The sequence below is a fragment of the Nycticebus coucang genome, chromosome 12 (assembly GCF_027406575.1).
Source record: "Nycticebus coucang isolate mNycCou1 chromosome 12, mNycCou1.pri, whole genome shotgun sequence".
NCBI lineage: Eukaryota > Metazoa > Chordata > Mammalia > Primates > Lorisidae > Nycticebus > Nycticebus coucang.
Window position 1 is genome coordinate 80,171,694 of NC_069791.1, and position 19,447 is coordinate 80,191,140.

General features: G+C 41.0%; 1 protein-coding gene across 6 annotated transcripts in view; it reads right to left on the reverse strand.

The window, feature by feature from the left end:
- RABGEF1 (RAB guanine nucleotide exchange factor 1) overlaps nt 1-19,447 on the reverse strand; it is a 67,461-nt gene that overhangs the window by 8,665 nt on the left and 39,349 nt on the right. For 4 of the 6 annotated variants that reach the window (XM_053555085.1, XM_053555087.1, XM_053555084.1 and 1 more), the window contains exons 4-8: nt 17,311-17,480; nt 10,564-10,645; nt 8,506-8,638; nt 7,006-7,097; nt 29-285 (exon numbers count right to left, since the gene is read on the reverse strand). In XM_053555085.1, coding sequence (XP_053411060.1) covers nt 29-285; nt 7,006-7,097; nt 8,506-8,638; nt 10,564-10,645; nt 17,311-17,480 — 734 coding nt within the window. The remainder of the gene's footprint in view (nt 1-28; nt 286-7,005; nt 7,098-8,505; nt 8,639-10,563; nt 10,646-17,310; nt 17,481-19,447) is intronic. The other 2 variants (XM_053555088.1, XM_053555089.1) reach the window with 1 other exon arrangement.

Consider the following 19,447-nt stretch of genomic DNA (forward strand, 5'->3'; position numbering starts at 1 on the left):
CCTCAGCACTAAGAACTCAAGTACTCACCAGATTGGTAAAATAGTAGCCGTCCTCTCCCGTCATCAGGCGGCTGGGATTGCAGAAGCGAGTGATATATTGGATATTGGACTGTAGGCGTGGAGGGTTACCCTTCAAAACAATGTAGATGAGAGTGGGTAAGAAGTCATCTGCTGAAGCTGGCTCGTTCTTAGTGATCTTGATGGCATTGAAGATGTGCTTGCTGCACTTGGTGATGCAGGCCAACTTATCTCGAGGCACACGCTTTGAATCCATTTCAATGATATCTATAAAGAAGAAAAGATAATGCTTCCAGTTATCACATAAGAGAAACAATAGGATAATTATTATTGTTTTTTTGTTTCTTTGTTTTGAGAGTCTTACTACATCACCCTTGTAGAGTGCTGTGATGTCACAGCTCACAGCAATCTCAAACTCTTGGGCTTAAGCAATTCTCTTGCCTCAGCCTCCCAAGTAGCTGGGACTACAGGCACCCGTCACAATGCCTGGCTATTTTTTGTTGCAGTTGTCATTGTTGTTTAGCTGGCCTGGGCCGGGTTCAAACCCACCAACCTCGGTGTACATGGCTGGCACGGTAACCGCTGTGCTATGGGTGCTGAGCCAGGATAATTATTTTTAATCCATTAGTTTACAAAGTGACCCTTACTACTTCCCCAGTAGTTAACTTAGTGTATGAAAAACTGAAACCCCCAAACAGTAAATACTATCATACTCAGACATGACCATGAGCCAGCATTCCACAGTGTGCCTTGCATATTTCTTTTCATCCTCAGGAATACTATTCCTACCCATTTTATAGATAAAGGAATTGAGGTTTATTAGAAAATTCTAATTTATACACTTCTTTTTAGAAATCCTAGCACTTTGGGAGACTGAAGTGGGTAGATGGCTTGAGCTCACACGTTCGAAACCAGCCTGAGCAAAAGCAAGACCCTGTCTCTATTAAAAATTAGGGAAAAAATGAGGCAAGAGGATTGCTTAAGCCCAAGAGACTGAGGTTGCTGTGAGCTATGATTTCACAGCACCCTACCCTGGGCAACAGGTTGAGACTCTTATGGCTACTACACAAAGCATCTTTGTATTGTGCACCAGAATACAGCCAAAGAAATCCAATACTTAAGTCTACAGTGGCCAATCCTCATAGCATGTAAATCTCTACCAGGTACGAACATCTATAGAATCTTTTTTTTCTTTTCTGAGACAGAATCTTATTCTGTTGCCCTGGGTAGAGTGCTGTCACATCATAGCTCAAAGGAACCTTGAACTCTTGGGCTCAAGAGTTCTTCCCAGCCTCCCGAATAGCTGGATTATAGGTACACACCACCATGCCTGGCTAGTTTTTCTATTTTTAGTAGAAACAGGGTCTTGCTCTTGCTCAAGTTGGTCTCAAACTCCTGAGCTCAAGCAATTCATCTGCCTTGGCCTCCCAGAGTCCTATGATTAGAGGCATGAGTCACCATGCCTGGCCTTACCTTTATTATACTTATAACCTGCTGGTTAGCAAGGGGATAAAGCAAGGATAGAAATTCAATCTCAAAATAATATTTTATATCTCAGAGAACAATTTTTTTGCTGCCCTAGATCATCACTATATCCAACTAGAGGGCTCCCATAATGTACACCCTTTATCAAAGACTGGGAGATAGTGACGAAAGGTTAATTACAAACTATCAGCACTGCCAGACAACACAAATGGAGGGAATGTGGCTTTAGGTGAACATATCAGCTTGCAATCAGGAACACCATGAAAGAAAATAGCTGAGGCAGCTTAATTTGACAGCAAATTCTTATTGCTAATAGGAATACAAGTTTCAGACACAGACCAACTGGTAGTGCTACCAAAGGGTTCTTTCTGCTCTCAGCTCTCCTTCCTGAGGTCAGCTGCCTGGGGAACCTCCTAAGACCATCTGCCATGAAGACACCTGTGTGGAGGACAGATATGCTGGACAGTGAAGAGGCCTTATTTTAATTCACTAATGAGTTTTCCCCTAGTTATGAGTATGAATTATGTAACTTTTGTTTTATTTTATTGTTTGGTTCCTTTAATCTTTTAAATCTTATAAATCTTTAAAATTGTTACTATGTCTCAATCTGTTTCTTTTTCTTCTTAAAGAACTTATTACAGAAAGAAATTGGGTAAGTTTTTTTGTTTTTACCAAACTTGTGCTACTTTCATCTATTCTTCTTAGCCTTCTACCTTTGTTTTTTATTCTCTAAATTTTTAACCATTTTCTCATTAATCTTCATTTTCTGTTTTTCAAGTGAGTAAAAAGTGACTTACTTTTCATCTGGAGGTGTGTGTGTCTGCCACTGCCATAGGACAGGGCTATCAGATAAAAAGGGCGAGAAAGGAAGGAGATGGAGACTAAAGGAAGAAAAAAAAAGTCCCAGGATTTCTCCGACACTCTTTATCCCCCAAAGCCCCCTTCCTAATATCTTTTCACCTGAAAGACATTTTCTAGAACTCTTTCAGACCTTCATTTACACGTGCAGTTCTGGAACTGACACTGGCCCCAAAGTCTGTAAACTAGGACATAAGAGAAACTAGAAAACTCCTTGCTGTATTAGTTGTTCTTCCAGTAATAATTTCCCTCCCCAATTTGCCTACTATTTACTTTTCAGAGCCTGAGATAACTGCTTTATGTCTTCTGTCTAAGGCTTTTACTTATAACCAGTAGGAAAGACAGGGTTAAGTATGTATTTTCTTTCTTTCTTTCTTTCTTTCTTTTTTTTTTTGGAGACAGAGCCTCAAGCTTTCACCCTGGGTAGAGTGCCGTGGCAGCACAGATCACAGCAATCTCTAACTCCTGGGCTCAAGCGATTCTCTTGCCTCTGCCTCCCAAGTAGCTGGGACTACAGGCGCCCGCTACAATGCCCGGCATTTTTTGGTTGCAGGTGTATGTGGCTGGCGCCTTAGCCGCTTAGGAAGGGGGCTTTGCGGGATAAAGGCACCTTAGCCACAGGCGCTGAGCCAAGTATGTATTTTCTATCTTAGCTAGATCCAGTGGTCTAGGCTTATCTTTAATAGAATTTTGACAAAAAGTAATTTTTACCTCTACGTCATGTTTTCTCAACAGTGACATTATTGACCAGATGTTCACCAGCATCCCTGACATCTCCCCACTAGATGTTCTATGGGGATAGGTATGACATTAAAAAATATCTCCAGACTTTGCCAACTTTCCCCTGGAGGACAGCTAGCACATGGCTGAGAACCACTATTCTAGGTAGATGGCTCCCCTCGGCCAGATAGACTTGTGGGTGGAGCCAAATGGGAAAGGGAAACCTTCACCATTGGCCCACAGAGCTTCTGCACCTAATCTCTAGGAGAAGCTAATGACGGAACTCTCTGATCTCCTGTCTCTTTTTATAAGCCCTGAAGAATAGGCTCTTTCAACCTCAGAGCAAAGGCCTTGGTGATCTGCACAATTTTATGCAGTTCCCTTTAATAGACCTCATGTTTGGTACTTGTCAGTCTAAAAAATGAGTCCACTGCCCTAGAATTACTACGCTGCACAACTTGTCTGGCTGCATCTCCTATCTAGTCCCACTGTTCACTGAACATAGCCAACTACATTTCCCTGATCCACTAGGCTGACAACATTCACTGTTCACCCTACTGTCACCACCAAAGGGCCATGCAAACAGCTGATGCCCCAGTGAACTGTGACCTGTACAGGCCAGAGTCCAGACACCCTGACTTCCCTATTACCAAGACTTGGCCATAAAGGCTATTTTGGCTGGGAGAAAACAGGTTTTTTAGACTCAAGTTTGGTAGCTTCCTTGGGAAGTGTCTTCCAATAAATAAGTTTTTTTCTCCCTAAATATAACTGAAAGGTTAATTTATTGTTTTAGCATCTCTCAAGGATTTTTTTTTTGTAGAGACACAGTCTCACTGTACCACCCTCGGGTAGAGTGCCGCGGCGTCACATGGCTCACAGCAACCTCTAACTCTTGGGCTTACGCGATTCTCTTGTCTCAGCCTCCCGAGCAGCTGGGACTACAGGCGCCCGCCACAACGCCTGGCTATTTTTTTTTGTTTGGCCGGGGCTGGGTTTGAACCCGCCACCCTCGGCATATGGGGCTGGCACCCTACTCACTGAGCCACAGGTGCTGCCTAGGGATTTTTAAGATAAATTCAAAAATATGCTTTTCCTCTCTTAAGTATACACCTCAGGGTCTTTGTGCTTTAACAGCCCATCAGGGACAAAAGACAAAAAGCCCTTAGGGGTAGGCAAGGATTTAGAAAATATATCTTTTAAAAAAAAAATACATTTTTCTATATTCAAGGTTTTAGACCCTCTTTCCTCTATCCATCAGAGAAAAAAATACAAGGGCTCCTGTGGCTCAAAGGAGTAGGGCACCGGCCCCATATGCCGGATGTGGCACGTTTGAACCCAGCCCCAGCAAAAAAAACTGCAAAAAAAAAATAAAAAAATACAAGGTTAGACTGGCCATTTTTCTGTAACTTCAGGGGTCCCCCTCCCTCCTCCAGTGGGAATTTGCTTCTTCAAGTTTTGATTCCAGCCTACGTATGCTACATGTGATCTGCGTTGACCTATATGGCTATATCCCCCGCCTTACTTAAGCTTAAATGTCTCAAAATCCTTATTCACTTTATGTCTCCCATAAAAGAGGTGATAATTTCTGAAACACCAAAAAATGCCAAGACTGAAGCCACTCTTGGAACCAAGAGGAAACAGGATGACTCTTTCCCTGTAGGTCTTTCCTCTAGAGATAGAATTCAACTTTCAATAGTAAATGCCTCCTTCAGTACATTTATAAACAAAACAGAGTGCTAATAAGTAGCACATGGGATGGTTTGGAAATATTTGACTGATAGCTCCATATTTAGAACATTGTTACAGGCAAGTATCCTCTCTGATTACTCTTAGACTGACATTTTTAGATTAGAAAGTAAGTGGTCTTGTAACCTTTAGTCTTAACAGAGCCAGAATGTGTCCAGGCTTTGCCTGACAAGACGTGGGGGCTAAGATGGGAGAGAAAGAGTAAAAAAACTTTAAAAATTATGTCGCTGAATTTCTTGAAGCTTCATCTCAGCTGCCTTGAGAGAAAAGTTTCATTACTCAAGTTCTACTAATAAATTCCTAATGTATTGAAATACTCTTTTTAAATTCCATTTTTAAGTAAATAATGGTCTAGTGCTTATAATTTCTGCTTTTACAAGGTCTGCCCTGCAGCTTTTAGAAAAGGGTTGTCATGGGCGGCGCCTGTGGCTCAAGGAATAGGGTGCCGGTCCCATATGCCAGAGGTGGCGGGTTCAAACCCAGCCTCGGCCAAAAAAAAAAAAAAAAAAGGGTCGTCAATAAAAACCCCTATGGAATTTATAAAAAATAAACCAGTTGATCTTGAACTTTCTAGTAAGAATCTGTGGGGCGGTGCCTGTGGCTCAGTGAATACGGCGCCGGACCCATATACCGAGGGTGGTGGGTTCAAACCAAGCTCCAGTCAAACTGCAACAACAATAACAAAAAATAGCTGGGCATTGTGGCGGGCGCCTTTAGTTCCAGCTACTCCGGAGGCTGAGGCAAGAGAATCAATCGCCTAAGCCCAAGAGCTGGAGGTTTCTGTGAGCTGTGATGTAACAGCACTTTACGGAGGAACGAAAAAAAAAAAGAATCTTTGGAGAAATTGAAAGTACCGCTTATGAGGTTCTCTGAGCAAAGGTTCGGGAGGGTAGTCTTTGAGCAAAGGTTCGGGAAGGGTAGGCTTTGAGCAAAGGTTCGGGAAGGGTAGGCTTTGACCCAAAGGAGTCAATTCATGAGCCTAATGCCACAGCTTAGCAGAAAAGTTTGGAATAACAAACAAAACAATATTCATTCTGCCTGCAGAACTTGCAGGGGAAATTACAGAGAATAATTTACTTAATAAAAGGAGTTAAAATGCAAACATATACAGAGAGAAAGAGAACCTCAAAAGATAGAAGAATCACATTAACAGCAAAATGCTTGGAGCAAAGCCCCCCTCTTGCTGTAGTAGAGGCGGGTGTCCTTAGAGGAACTGCTAAGTTCCTGTGAGCATCTTGCCTCTTTACAACCCTGATAATAGCTCCAGCAAACCCTCACTTTTTCCTGTACCTTGAGTAACTCTCTGGTTTCTATAACCAAAAGAGCCTACTTAATTTAAGGGCCTGCCTCCAACTTTGCGAACATCAGCTAACCCACTTTCCTTCCCAGTGGAATTTCATTAACAATTTCTAAACAAACAGGTCTTTCCAGCTGCTCCCCTCCCTAGTGAAGAAGCTGGTCAAAGCTGGACACCCTCCCCATTAGGATTTTTTTTTTTTCAGTTTTGGCCAGGACTGGGCTTGAACCCACCACCTCCAGCATATGGGATCAGCGCCCCACTCCTTTGAGCCACAGTGCTGCCCAGGATTTTTTTTTTTTAAACTTAAACTTCTTTGTTGCACTTCTGTTAGGTTATTTCCATAAGAAAAAGAAGCCTTATTAGGAATCTGGACCTGTTCAGAATGGCAGTTCCATATCAATTTGGGGTATTACGTTTACTTCCTAATTAAACCAGAAACATAATTCAAAGCATATCTCTAATTAACCAATCAGAGGTGTCATTTTAATCTGTTAGTCTAACTTGGGAATTACCTTGCCTCATCAATTCCCTGCTTCTATCCAAAATTATTTGGAATATGTAAATGCAAATGGGTCTTAAGAAATTTATTCCAGCTATGTTTGTCCTTAGTCTAATTCAATGCCCAAGAAATAAGACCTAGATCACTGAAAATGCAAGGGAAAAGGAGTTAAAATGCTATTCTGAATGCATCCAATTCCTAAAACTAATACTCTCGCAAAAATCACTTTCACTACTTTATAATGTATCTCTGGCAGTCTGCATTTTAGAAATATTTTAATGACTTTTTGCTCACTGAAAGAAGTATGGAGTAGTAGTATAGCAAAATGTTAACCTCAGGGGGAAAACATCCAAATAAAAAAGCTCTCAGTTTCACTGACCTGTAATTGCTTTCACCACCATATCAGACACTTCTGGAATTTCTTCATTCACAGGGACACAAAGCATCTGAGGTGTAACCCAGTGCAGGGCTCTACAGAGACAGACAATAAAGAAGAGTGCTAAGAATGCACTGTGGTCCTTCATGTTGTCGTTTCCTTCAGTTATGGAAAAATGCGACTAACGTGACTAGGCCCAAGCACATGACCCCTGCACATGTTAAGAGCTCAATTGATATGACAAAGTAACTAGAATCCTAAATTATTCTTCTGCATTTATTAGGAGAAGAATAGAGGACAATTTTACCGGTTGCAATGAAATTATATAGCATAAAGCAGGTAACTGAGAGTGGAGATTTGAGGAGAATACGGTGTCTCACTGTCTGCTGCCCTTATTATCCTTTTAAGATACACTGGACCCTGTTAAAAGGACACCAAGCATATGCCCCTCAGTTGGAATCACAATGTGTTTCCTCGTTACACCCTAATTCACCTCAAAGCTTCTGCATCTTGGTCAGGGGCCCCATCTGTTTACATCAGGCTCCTGATCTCAGGCTCAGTGTTTCATTTTCCCAGCATCAACTCCTCACTTTTTTTTTGAGACAGTTTCATTTGTTGCCCTTGGTAGAGTGCTGTGGTGTCACAAATCACAGCAACCTAAAACTCTTGGGCTCAAGTGATTCTTTTATCTCAGTCTCCCAAGTAACTGGGACTACAGGTGCCCGCCACAATGCCCAGCTATTTTAGAGATGGGGGGTCTCACTCTGGCTCAGGCTGGTCTTGAACTTGTGAGCTCAGGCAATCCAACCGCCTCAGCCTCTCAGAGTGTTAGGATTACAGGCATGAGCCAGCGGGCCCAGCCTTAATCCGTCACTTCTTGTGTGACACCTCCAAGCACAGGCCTGCTAAACACTAGCCCCTTGCTTAGAGCTAGCTCACCTGGGACTTGCAGACCCCTTTCCTCCAGAGATGCCTTATCAAACTCAGCCACAGATCTAGGCCACGTGGATGGCCTCTTCCCTCGCATCCCATGGCCCTAGAGTTCACTCTTCTGGTCCTAGAACACTGGGTGCTGTGGGAAGTGCCACCAATCCAGTGCTAGTGAAAGCTCTGACTGGAGGAATGGCTGAATAATGTGCACTCCTGGTGGGGATCAGGAAAGCTGACACCCACTACGTTGACATGGGTATTCACAGCTTCCTATCTAATACCACAGTACAATAAACCAAAAAAGCCCAAGTCCTCCTGTTCCTTGGACATTTTGGATATTTGAAACAATCTCAAAACACTAAACTTGGTTCTTCTCTAAAGCTGCCTGGAGTCAGAAGGATGAGCAAGATCACCACATTCCTTTTCCTTTTTATACCACAGAGAAACTTAAGCTAAGGTTAGCAGGTATACTAGCTGTTACTTTCTCTTAAGGTTTAAAACTCAAGTGGCTTGTTTTTCCACAATGTGTTTCCACAAGTACACAGCCAATACAAGATAAAGCAAAACAACTACCTGATCCTCTTTTGAATAGCAAGATCTTTCTTCTCATCATCAGTAGTTTCTGGACAGAACACGTATTTATAGAGACGAGTCATGATGTACTTTTCAATTTGATCCATTATCTTCTCAACTTTTTCTGGAGGCACTGAAATACCCAAATGGATATAAAATCTCAAGAAAAGGACAGACATTTTAAATCAAGAGTATGTTTTCATAGTTCTTTCTATACAGCAAAAAACATAAATTTACTAGAAATACATTAAACACGCACAAACAAAACTATAAGATGTCACATTAAAAAATACTGTTTAGGCTTGGTGCCTGTAGCTCAGTGGCTAGGGCACCAGCCACATACACTGAAGCTGGCAGGTTTGAATCCAGCCTGGGCCTGCCAAACAATGACAACTACAACCAAAAATAGCTGGGTGTTGTGGCGAGCACCTGTAGTCCTGGCTACTTGGGAGGTTGAGGCTAGAGAATTGCTTAAGCCCAAGAGTTTTAGGTTGCTGTGAGCTGTGATGCCATTGCACTCTACTGAGGGCAATAGTGAGACTCTGTCTCAAAAAAACAAAAAACAACAACAACAAAGACTGGGTGGCGCCTGAGGCTCAAAGGAGTAGGACGCTGGCCCCATATACTGGAGGGGCGAGTTCAAATTCAGCCCGGGCCAAAAACTGAAAAAAAAAAAAAAAGACTGTTTAAAATATTACCTCAACTTTTGGCCTTTTATAGAATCCAGGCTTCTAACTTAAATTGTTTTGTCAAGACCTAACAGGTATACACCCTGCCGAGTGGGAATACCTCAGCGTACATCACTCCCTATTGCTACATTAGAGAAGTATATGAAATTCTCAAGACTGATGAATGTTGGCAGGACTAACCCTTTCATTTTTCTGAGGTTTACCATAAAACCATAGAGATCTAAGGTTTCTAAGACATCTAAAAGTCTAAAATTGATGGGGGTTGAACTTAAGAACCCCTAAAAACCCAAAGCTCTAAGTCAAATTTTTTTACTGCAATGATTCACTAAGATAGTGATTACAATATGGAGAATTCATTTAGAAAACCCTTCTGGCTCGGTGCCCGTAGCATAGTAGTTACAAGGCTGCCCACATGCACCAAGGCTCACGGGTTCAAACCTGACCCAGGCCTGCAACAAAAAAATAGCCGGGCATTGTGGCGAGCACCTATATACCCAACTACTTGGGAGGCTGAGGCAAGAGAATCACTTGAGCCCAAGAGTTTGAGGTTGCTGTGAGCGGTGATGTCACAGCACTCTACCAAGGGTGACACAGTGAGACTCTGTCTCAAAAAAAAGAAAGAAAAAAGGAAAGCCTCTTACGAGTTTTTTTTCTTTTTTTTGGTGGAGACAGAGTCTCACTTTACCACCTTCGGTAGAGTGCCATGATGTCACAGGACTCACAGCAACCTCTAGCTCTTGGGCTTCCGCAATTCTCTTGCCTCAGCCTCCCGAGCAGCTGGGGCTACAGGTGCCCGCCACAACACCCGGCAATTTTTTGGTTGCAGTTCAGCCGGTTTTTTTTTTTTTTTTTTTTTGTAGAGACAGAGTCTCACTGTACCGCCCTCCGGTAGAGTGCCGTGGCGTCACACGGCTCACAGCAACCTCCAACTCTCGGGCTTACGCGATTCTCTTGCCTCAGCCTCCCGAGTAGCTGGGACCACAGGCGCCCGCCACAACGCCCGGCTATTTTTCCGTTGCAGTTTGGCCGGGGCCGGGTTTGAACCTGCCACCCTCGGCATATGGGGCCGGCGCCCTACTCACTGAGCCACAGGCGCCGCCCTTAATCTGCTTGACCCTTACCCCTAAGGCAGTTATTGAACATTACTCAATAAATTATCTAATTGCTCTTGGAAATTCAAATAATATTCATACATGGTATTATTCAAAGGAACTGCTAAGAATAAGACCAGTAACAAGAATTTTGGTTTGGAGCACTTTAGAGAACGGAGTAGATAAACTAGCCAGGCCATCAGAGAAAGAGAAATTGCTTGGAGACTGAGAAATTGCTAAGCTAAGCAGTCTTTCCATGTTTGCTGACGAAGTATTACCTTTTCCACGAGTTTGCATTCTTTCAGCCACATTCTGGTAAAAATCCTGAGTACACTCTGACTGTTCCTCAATGCTTAAATCCTGAAAGAGAAAGACAAAGAGGCTGCTTGGTAGCTGAAGAAACTTCATAAATAGATATAGTCTAAATTTTAAGAAGTTTCCAAATACACTCCTTATATTGGTGGCAAGCCTAAAATTACTTACAAATTATATAATACTGTAGGGAAGGAAAACCTATCCATTAATATCATTTGTAACATCCCAAGACCTTTTAATTCTTTCGCTAAGTCTATAGTCTTACAGAATTATAATGCATGCTGTGATGATTTACATGGTTAATGTACATTTTAATTTATCTAATAATCTAATCAATTTGGTGGCTTTATAATATTTCATTATATTAACGAACTTTAATCGACATGGGTATTCAGTAGAATATATATATATTTTTTGACAGAGTCTCATGATGTCGCCCTCAGTAGAGTGCTTTGGTTTCCCAGCTCACAGCAACCTCAAACTCTTGGGCTTAAGTGATTCTCCTGCCTCAGGAGCCTCCCAAGTAGCTGGGACTACAGGTGCCTGCCATAACGCCTGCCTATTTTTTGTTGCAGTTGTCATTGCTGTTTAGATGGCCTGGGCTGGTTTCAAACCTGCCAGCTTCAGTGTATGTGGCTGGTGCCGTAACCATTGTGCTACAGGCACTGAGCTTAAGTAGAGTATTTTTAACTATACTCTACCATTGTGCATTTGGATTGTTTCCCTTTTTCTTACTATTACGTCTTATAGCTATGACAGTTTAGTGAAGACTGTTTTCTTTTGGGTTATTTCTTTTTGCTCCATTTCCAAAAATATCATTAATAGTTTAATAATTATAAACAACTTTGTAGCTCCAGGTATCTATTTATTGATACAATCCTCAGAGACTCCAGTGGACAGTCATTAGCCATGTGTATGCTTATTTCTCCATGGCCCCTACAACATTGAGCTTTATAATTTTTATTTGGTTTTACAGATTTTATAAGTATAATATATGTATTTCTTTCCCACTTTCTTCCAAAGAATTTTTTTTTTTTTTTTTTTTTGTAGAGACAGAGTCTCACTTTATGGCCCTCGGTAGAGTGCCGTGGCATCACACAGATCACAGCAACCTCCAACTCCTGGGCTTAAGCGATTCTCTTGCCTCAGCCTCCCGAGTAGCTGAGACTACAGGCACCCGCCACAACACCTGGCTATTTTTTTGTTGCAGTTTGGCTGGGGCCGGGTTTGAACCCGTCACCCTCGGAATATGGGGCTGGCGCCTTACCGACTGAGCCACAGGCGCCACCCCTCTAAGGAATTTTTTTAAATTTTTGGATTAATATGAGGGTATATATGATCAGGTTATATTGCTTGCATTTGTAAGGTAACAAAGAATATTTAAAGTCTCTATAAAAGATAAAAACAGGGTGGCACCAGTGGCTCAGTGAGTAGGGCACCGGCCCCATATACTGAGGGTGGCGGGTTCAAACCCATCCTCGGCCAAACTGCAACAAAAAAATAGGCTGGTGTTGTGGTGGGCGCCTGTAGTCCCAGCTACTCAGGAGGCTGAGCGAAGAGAATGGCCTAAGCCCGAGAGCTGGAGGTTGCTGTGAGCTATGACATCACAGCACTCTACCGAGGGCTATAAAGTGAGACTCTGTCTCTACAAAAAAAACAAACAAAACAAGATGAAAACAGTTCAGCAGAATAGACTAGAAAGTAAAAAGAACGAATAAGTAAAAATAAAACATAGCCACTCCCGTAGCACAGTGGTTATGGCACCAGCCACATATACCAAGAGTGGTGGGTTCAAACGCAGCCTGGGCCTGCTAAACAACCACAACAATTGCAACACAAAATGGCCGGGCATTGTGGCAGGTGCCTGTAGTCCCAGCTACTTGAGAGGCTGAGGCAAGAGAATTGCTTAAGCCCAAGAGTTTGAGGTTGCTGTGAGCTGTGACACCATGGCACTGTACCAAGGGTGGCATAGTGAGACTCTGTCTCAAAAAATAAAAAAAAAATAGCAAGAGCCAGGAATGACACAAAAACTTATTCCTTCAAGATGTGTTAAGATAGTCAAGAGTCAGTCCATAAAACTGTCTCCAATTAAACTTTCTAGCAGTCATCTCTAAGATGAAAATAGTTATATAATACAGCATTCAAAAGATAAAAGCAAACAAATTCTTCAGGTGAAATTTTGAAACCCAAATAAGAAATTTCTCTCAAGGGTTTTTATAAAGATGTCACAGTAGAAGGCCAGGAATAAGGCCCAGGACAAATTCCACAGGACTGTTTCTCACAGACTTCATCTACACAGGCCAGAGACTTCGCCTACCAAGGGTTGAGAAAGCCCTGTTTAAACATGAGGCAGCCTGACGCTCTGGCTTCATTCTGAAAGGATGGCAGAACGCTCGGGAAAGGGGCCATCAGCAAACCACGCCTATCTGGCTCCACAATGTCTTTCCCACTTATCCTTTCCTGGTTTGGACCCTTACTGCCTCTCACCTGGAGTTTAGCTCCTCTCCCAACCTTTGACCTTTCTTACTTTTAATTTTTTCTAAAAACAAATTTTTAATTTTTTGTATATTGTGTATATTTGAGGTTTAAAACATGATACTATAGACCAACTATGGGTAAAAAAACAGTTATCAGAGTGGAGCAAATTAACATATTTATTATCTCACAGTTACTTTTATTTTGTGACAAGAGCAGCTATAATCCACGTATTTAAATTCCCTAATATCATACAATTTTATTAACTGTAGTCCTCATGCTATGCATTAGATCTCTCTTTATTCATCCTACATATCTGCTATTTTGTGTTCTGTGAAATACTATATGTCCCATTTCCTCTTCCCCACATCACCCCTAGTAACCACTGTTATTCTCTACTTTTTAAGTCATTTCACATACCATGGTCAAACTGATCATCTCCGATTGTGATCTGGTCACAGTGTGCCTCAAACCTCCAGTGGTTTTCTGTCAACAGTATGCTGAAGATACACTCAGTGCAAACTGTCCCTCCCCCTTCCCACTGACCTGCCAAATTCTCCTGCTGTTCTGAGAATTTGCTTTTAGTGTTCCACCTCCCTAACACTTAAATTATTTTCTCTGACCTGAATACCTTTATCTCTCCAATCATCTAACAGCCATCCAAGGCAAAACATCCTTTAAAGCTCAGTTCACATTTTACATCCTCTGAAAAGTTTGTCATTCATTGTCTTTTTTTTTTTTTAATTTGAGACAGAGTCTCACTCTGTCACCTTGGATAGAGTGCTGTCACATCATAGCTCACAGCAACCTCAGTCTCTTCATCTAAAGTGATCCTGTTTCTTCAGCCTTCTGAGTAGCTGGGACTATAGGCGCTCGCCACACTGCCTGGCTAGTTCTCTACTTTAGTAGACAGGGTCTTGCTCTTGCTCAGCCTGGTCTTTAATGCCTGAGTGCAAGGGATCCACCCGCCTCAGCCTCCCAGAGTGCTAGGACTACAGGTGTGAGCCAGGGCACCTGGCCTCACCCACTGTCTTAGTCAAAATAATTTTGTAAGTCCAAGCACTTCAGAGTATTTTGTGATCATCTTGACTATAGCTCTTATTACTTTCTTAATTACCTATCTATGTGTGTCATTTGATTAAATTAAAATTGATCCTTTAGCCAGCTCTGGTGGCTCATGCCTGTAATCTCAGCACTTTCTTTAGGAGGTGGAATAATCACTTGAGACCAGGAGTTCTAGACCAGCCCGGTCAACATAGTGAGACCCTGTTTCAACAAAAAATTTTAAAATAAATTAGCTGGGTGTAGCAGCAGGTGCCCGTAGTCTCATCTACTCAGAAGGCTAGGGCAGGAGGATTGCCTGAACCCAGGAGTTTGAAGTTGTAGTAGGATATTACGGCACCACTGCACTGCAGTATAGCCTGGAAAACAGAGTGAGACCCTGCGCACCCACCCTCAAATTAAATAAATAAATAATAAAATGTCTCTCATCTAGAAAAGCCTAGGTACTACCCTTAGTAAATTTTATACATTCTATAATAATAAGCTCTTACAATTTCCCCTGGTTGCCTTCTATTACACTTTACCTATGTTTTATCTTTCATTGCACATATTTTTAAATAGTTAATACCATTAAACCTTTTACCTGGTCATTAAAAACAATTATTCTTTAATAGAGCGAGTTCAGGTCCTCTCCACAGCTGAAATAAACATCCTAATCTACTCCCTACTGAATTTTTTCATGTGTAGGTCTTTGATTGGGCTGGAATGTAAGGTGTGTAGCATGAACGACAGACCTAAAATATATACTATATTCAAGCTTACCTGTCTCCTCTAGCAGCAAATGGTAAAAAGCAGCCCTCACCCTTCCTACTCTCTAGGCTATCATGTAATTTCTTCCTGAGAAATTAAATATCTCTCAGATCCCTGGTTTATTTTGCTGTTCTGTACTTTTATTTTTTACCAAAATCTAATCTAGCAATGACTTTCACTTTAGAATATACAGTAGAACCTCCATAGTTGACCACCTCCCTACATTGACCATCTCCTTAAGTTGACCTAATTTTCAAAGACCAGATATGCACCACATGTACTTATCAGTACAGCAGGCCTAGTTCCTTATGTTTTTGTTTTTTTTTTTTTTTGTAGAGACAGAGTCTTACTTTGTCACCCTTGGTAGAGTGCCGTGGTGTCACACCGCTCACAGCAACCTCCCACTCCTAGGCTTAGGGGATTCTCCTGCCTCAGCCTCCCGAGTAGCTGGGACTACAACACCCACCACAACGCCTGGCTATTTTTTTGTTGCAATTTGGCTGGGGCCGGGTTTGAACCCACCACCCTCGGTATATGGGGCCGGCGCCCTACCCACTGAGCCACAGGTGCCACCCCTAGTTCCTTATGTTGACCACCTCCATTTGTTAGTCAATTTACAGAGGGTGGTCTATTTATAGAGGTTCTCCTGTAGTTTAAAGTCTGCTAGATTTAGAAGCCCCCCCTCCACAAATTCTCCCTTTCATAAAAATATTATATATTTCTTTCCCTGGTTTTTTAAAACAATGTAACACTGTATATTTTTCTGAGACAGAGTCTCACTATGTCACACTTGGTAGAGTGCCATGGCGTCACAGCTCACAGTAACCTCCAACTCTTGGGCTAAAGCGATTCTCTTGCCTCAGCCTCTTAAGTAGCTGGGACTACAGGTGCCCATCACAATGCCTGGCTATTTTGTTGCTATTGTTGTAGTTGCACTGTTGTTTTCAGCAGGCCCAGGCTGGGTTTGAACCTGCCAGCCCCGGTGTATGTGTTCGGTGTCCTAACCACTGAACTACAGGCACTGAGCCTAAAAACTGCTATTTTTTGAAACTATGCTAGGCTCTTTATCACTGGTATATGCACTATATAGCCTGATATTGTGGATTTATCTTGCCATGTTGCTATATCTCTGTTACTGTTCTGTTTTCTCTTGGATTTTCCTGATAATATTTTTTCTTGGATTTCTAAAAATTACATTTCTATCTATCTGAAAACACTCCTTACATGATTAGTTAGAACTGCCAGCCACTATACCAGTGATATAAAAAGGCTAATAAAATGCTTGTGGGAGGGGGTTCAGTTTAAATGGGAAGACTGAATACAAGTAATTATAATATTCTATAATTATGAGCAAGAAGAACAAAATGCCATGGGCATATCATAAATCTTTCACTACTTCTTCCAAATATCTATCAACCACTTCTAAATATGTATTGTGGTCGCAGCAGTTAAATGTCCTTTCTTTATACTAATACTTATATGAGATGATGGTGATGAGATGTTTCTAGTGATGCTTGTGAGAAAGGTTGTCTCCTTCCTGCTCTGTGGCGTGAACCCAAGTAGACCTGTAGCCACTCTATGAGAAAATTCCTAATCATACCCTATTGCTGCTGCCTGTATGAAGGCAGGATGGGCTACAATCTGAGCATGAATACGTGGCTTTCTTTTCAACTATAATACCAGCACCTGATACCCATTTCTAGTTTTCCAGTGAGACTTCTATTTAGACTCTACTTACAAACTGATAGGGAAATTTATACTGTAAGTTCTCTAAGCTTCGTCTCTGTCCTAAATTAGATTACCAAATACCACCATGAACTAAACTTTAGGTCTGTTGGAAATATTTCTTCAGAGGACTAATTTTAGTATTATGTCTGGACTTTTATGTGAAGAACAGCAGAAGCTACATGAAGAACATGTCCATAAGACATGTTTGTGAACTCTAAATATCATCAAATTATTACCCTAGTCTATACTTATTTTAAATAATGATTTAAAATCCTTACAATAAGCAGAATGGGCTTAAATAAATAAAAGATGGACTACCATCTTAACTGTCTGGCTGAAGTCTTTTCCTACCTCCACTACATTTTCCATGTATTTCACTTGGGCTTCTATCATGAGAATTTGGATTTTCGTGATCTATTTTCCGGGTTCATTAAATTAGTTCCTTTGTTGTTATAGTGTTAGGATTAGAATTAGCATGTTAGAGTTAAGGTTGTCATTAAGTTCTGTTTGTATTGCTGTTAACTATTTAATCTACATTTTAGCTTTGATGGCCATTATTTTTGTACACATATTACTAATAATTTCTCTGCCTTCAATAACTTTTTTTGGAAAATAAATGTTTTAGGGTTTTGATCCTACCAAATAAAATTTAAACATTAACACTCTATGTTTCTAAATGATTATATTCAACCTACCCTTTTGTAATGCATTCCTTCCAAAAACAGCTTGGTCTGTTTATAGATTTCTTGGCCTGTCTTGTGGAAGGTCTTGAGAAATTCTATGAACTCCTTAGATACTCTATCCGTTTCAATGCTGGTTTGCCGATTTATGGAAGGACTGGGAGCTTTTGCTTCCTGAATTTCTGCTGAGAAAATTAAACATAGTAAGTTTCATTATAAAAAAGATCCACGCATGGAATTACTTTAAATATCTAACTTAGGATTATTTAAATTATGTTTAATCAAAGTTAAGCTTAAATTTAAATCATTTTATGTTTAAATATTTAGACAACTTTCTTAAAAGTAAGCTAAATCAATTTTCAAATAGACAAACAACATGACCTAAAAGATATTCCCATTCAAATAAAAGTTGCTCTATTATTATTTTCTTAGCCAAAATATATCATGCTTTGATCTATAAATTTAATCATTAGTACAGAAATGGCACTATCTTGAACAACGTTCTCAAAGATTGTCTGAATTTATAAAAATAGTTAACAAGTAAAATAACAATAGTAAAAGCACAAAAATGTTAGATGACTTATCAAAAAAATTTTAGACTACCTTTCCAAATCCCATTTTATTTGCCAAAAAGGCAAAAGCTAATTTGTGTGGAGACACCATTTATTTTCTGAGTCACACTGGTCAAAGTAGCACTGAAGGTGACAGACTATTCACTAGTGAGACAATGGAAGCAAATAACACCACCATCTAATTGGTTCAATGTACAGTCCTTTCCCCTTTACAAATAAATACACTGAAAAAAAAAAAAAGAGGACCTTTACAGAACAGAGATAAGGATGTAGGAACAGTAAGTACTTTCAGAAAGTATGAACTATCACTGGATCTCTGATCACATTCTAAATCTTCTGATTTTTTTCGTAGAGACAGAGTCTCACTGTACCGCCCTTGGTAGAGTGCCGTGGCGTCACACGGCTCACAGCAACCTCTAACTCTCGGGCTTACGCGATTCTCTTGCCTCAGCCTCCCGAGTAGCTGGGACTACAGGCGCCCGCCACAACGCCCGGCTATTTTTTTGTTGCAGTTTGGCCGGGGCTGGGTTTGAACCCGCTACCCTCAGCATATGGGGCTGGCGCCCTACTCACTGAGCCACAGGCACCGCCCTAAATCTTCTGATTTTAAACTACGCTCTCTAACTGAATATCTATAAGGAATTAAAGTACCTTATACTCCCATGACTTTCTTTTATATACAAAAGAAAGATAATTAAAAAGAAAAAGTGTCTTTTTTTAAATTTCAGATTAAGATGAGGGCACAGATGATCAGGTTACATTGTTTGTTAGGTAAAGTCAAGTTGTAGTTGTGCCCTTCACTCAGGAGGTGTGCCATAAACCCTTACATTGTACCTGTTAGGTGAAAACACACCAATCTCCTTCCCTCCTCTCCTTCCCCCACCACTGCCAAATTTAATTGTTTTTCTGAGTTTAATTGTGTTTTTCTCTTGTGTGGGTATACATTCCTTCATCTACCAGTTTCATATTAGTATTGATCAGGCAAGTATACATCAGATACTTGCCTTTCCATTCTTGTGATACTTTACTAAGTACAATGTTCTCCAACTTCATTCAGGTTAACACAAAAGATGTAGTCTCCATTCCTTTTTTTTTTTTTTTGAGACAGAGTCTCACTCTGTAACCTCAAACTCCTGGGTTCAAGTGATCCTCTTGCCTCAGCCTCCTGAGTAGCTGGCACTATAGGCACCTGCCATAATAATAGGCTAATTTTTCTCTTTTTAGTAGAGATGGGGGTCTTGGCTTTGCTCAGGACGATCTCAAACTCCTGAGCTCAAGTGATCCTTCTAGGTTGGCCTTCCAGAGTGCTAAGATTACAAGTGTGAGCCACCATGCCCGGCCATAAAAATTATCTTTTAATGATATTAAATATTCCATGCTTTTTCAGAGTAATTTCTTTTTTTCTTTCTTTCTTTTTTTTTTTGTTGCAGTTTGGCCAGGGCCGGGTTTGAACTCACCCTTGGTATAGGGGGGCCCACTCCCTACCCACCGAGCCACAGGTGCCGCCCCAGAGTAACTTCTTATAACCTTCTTCGTTCTTTTCTATTTTTTTTTTTTTTTTTTTTTGGAGACAGAGCCTC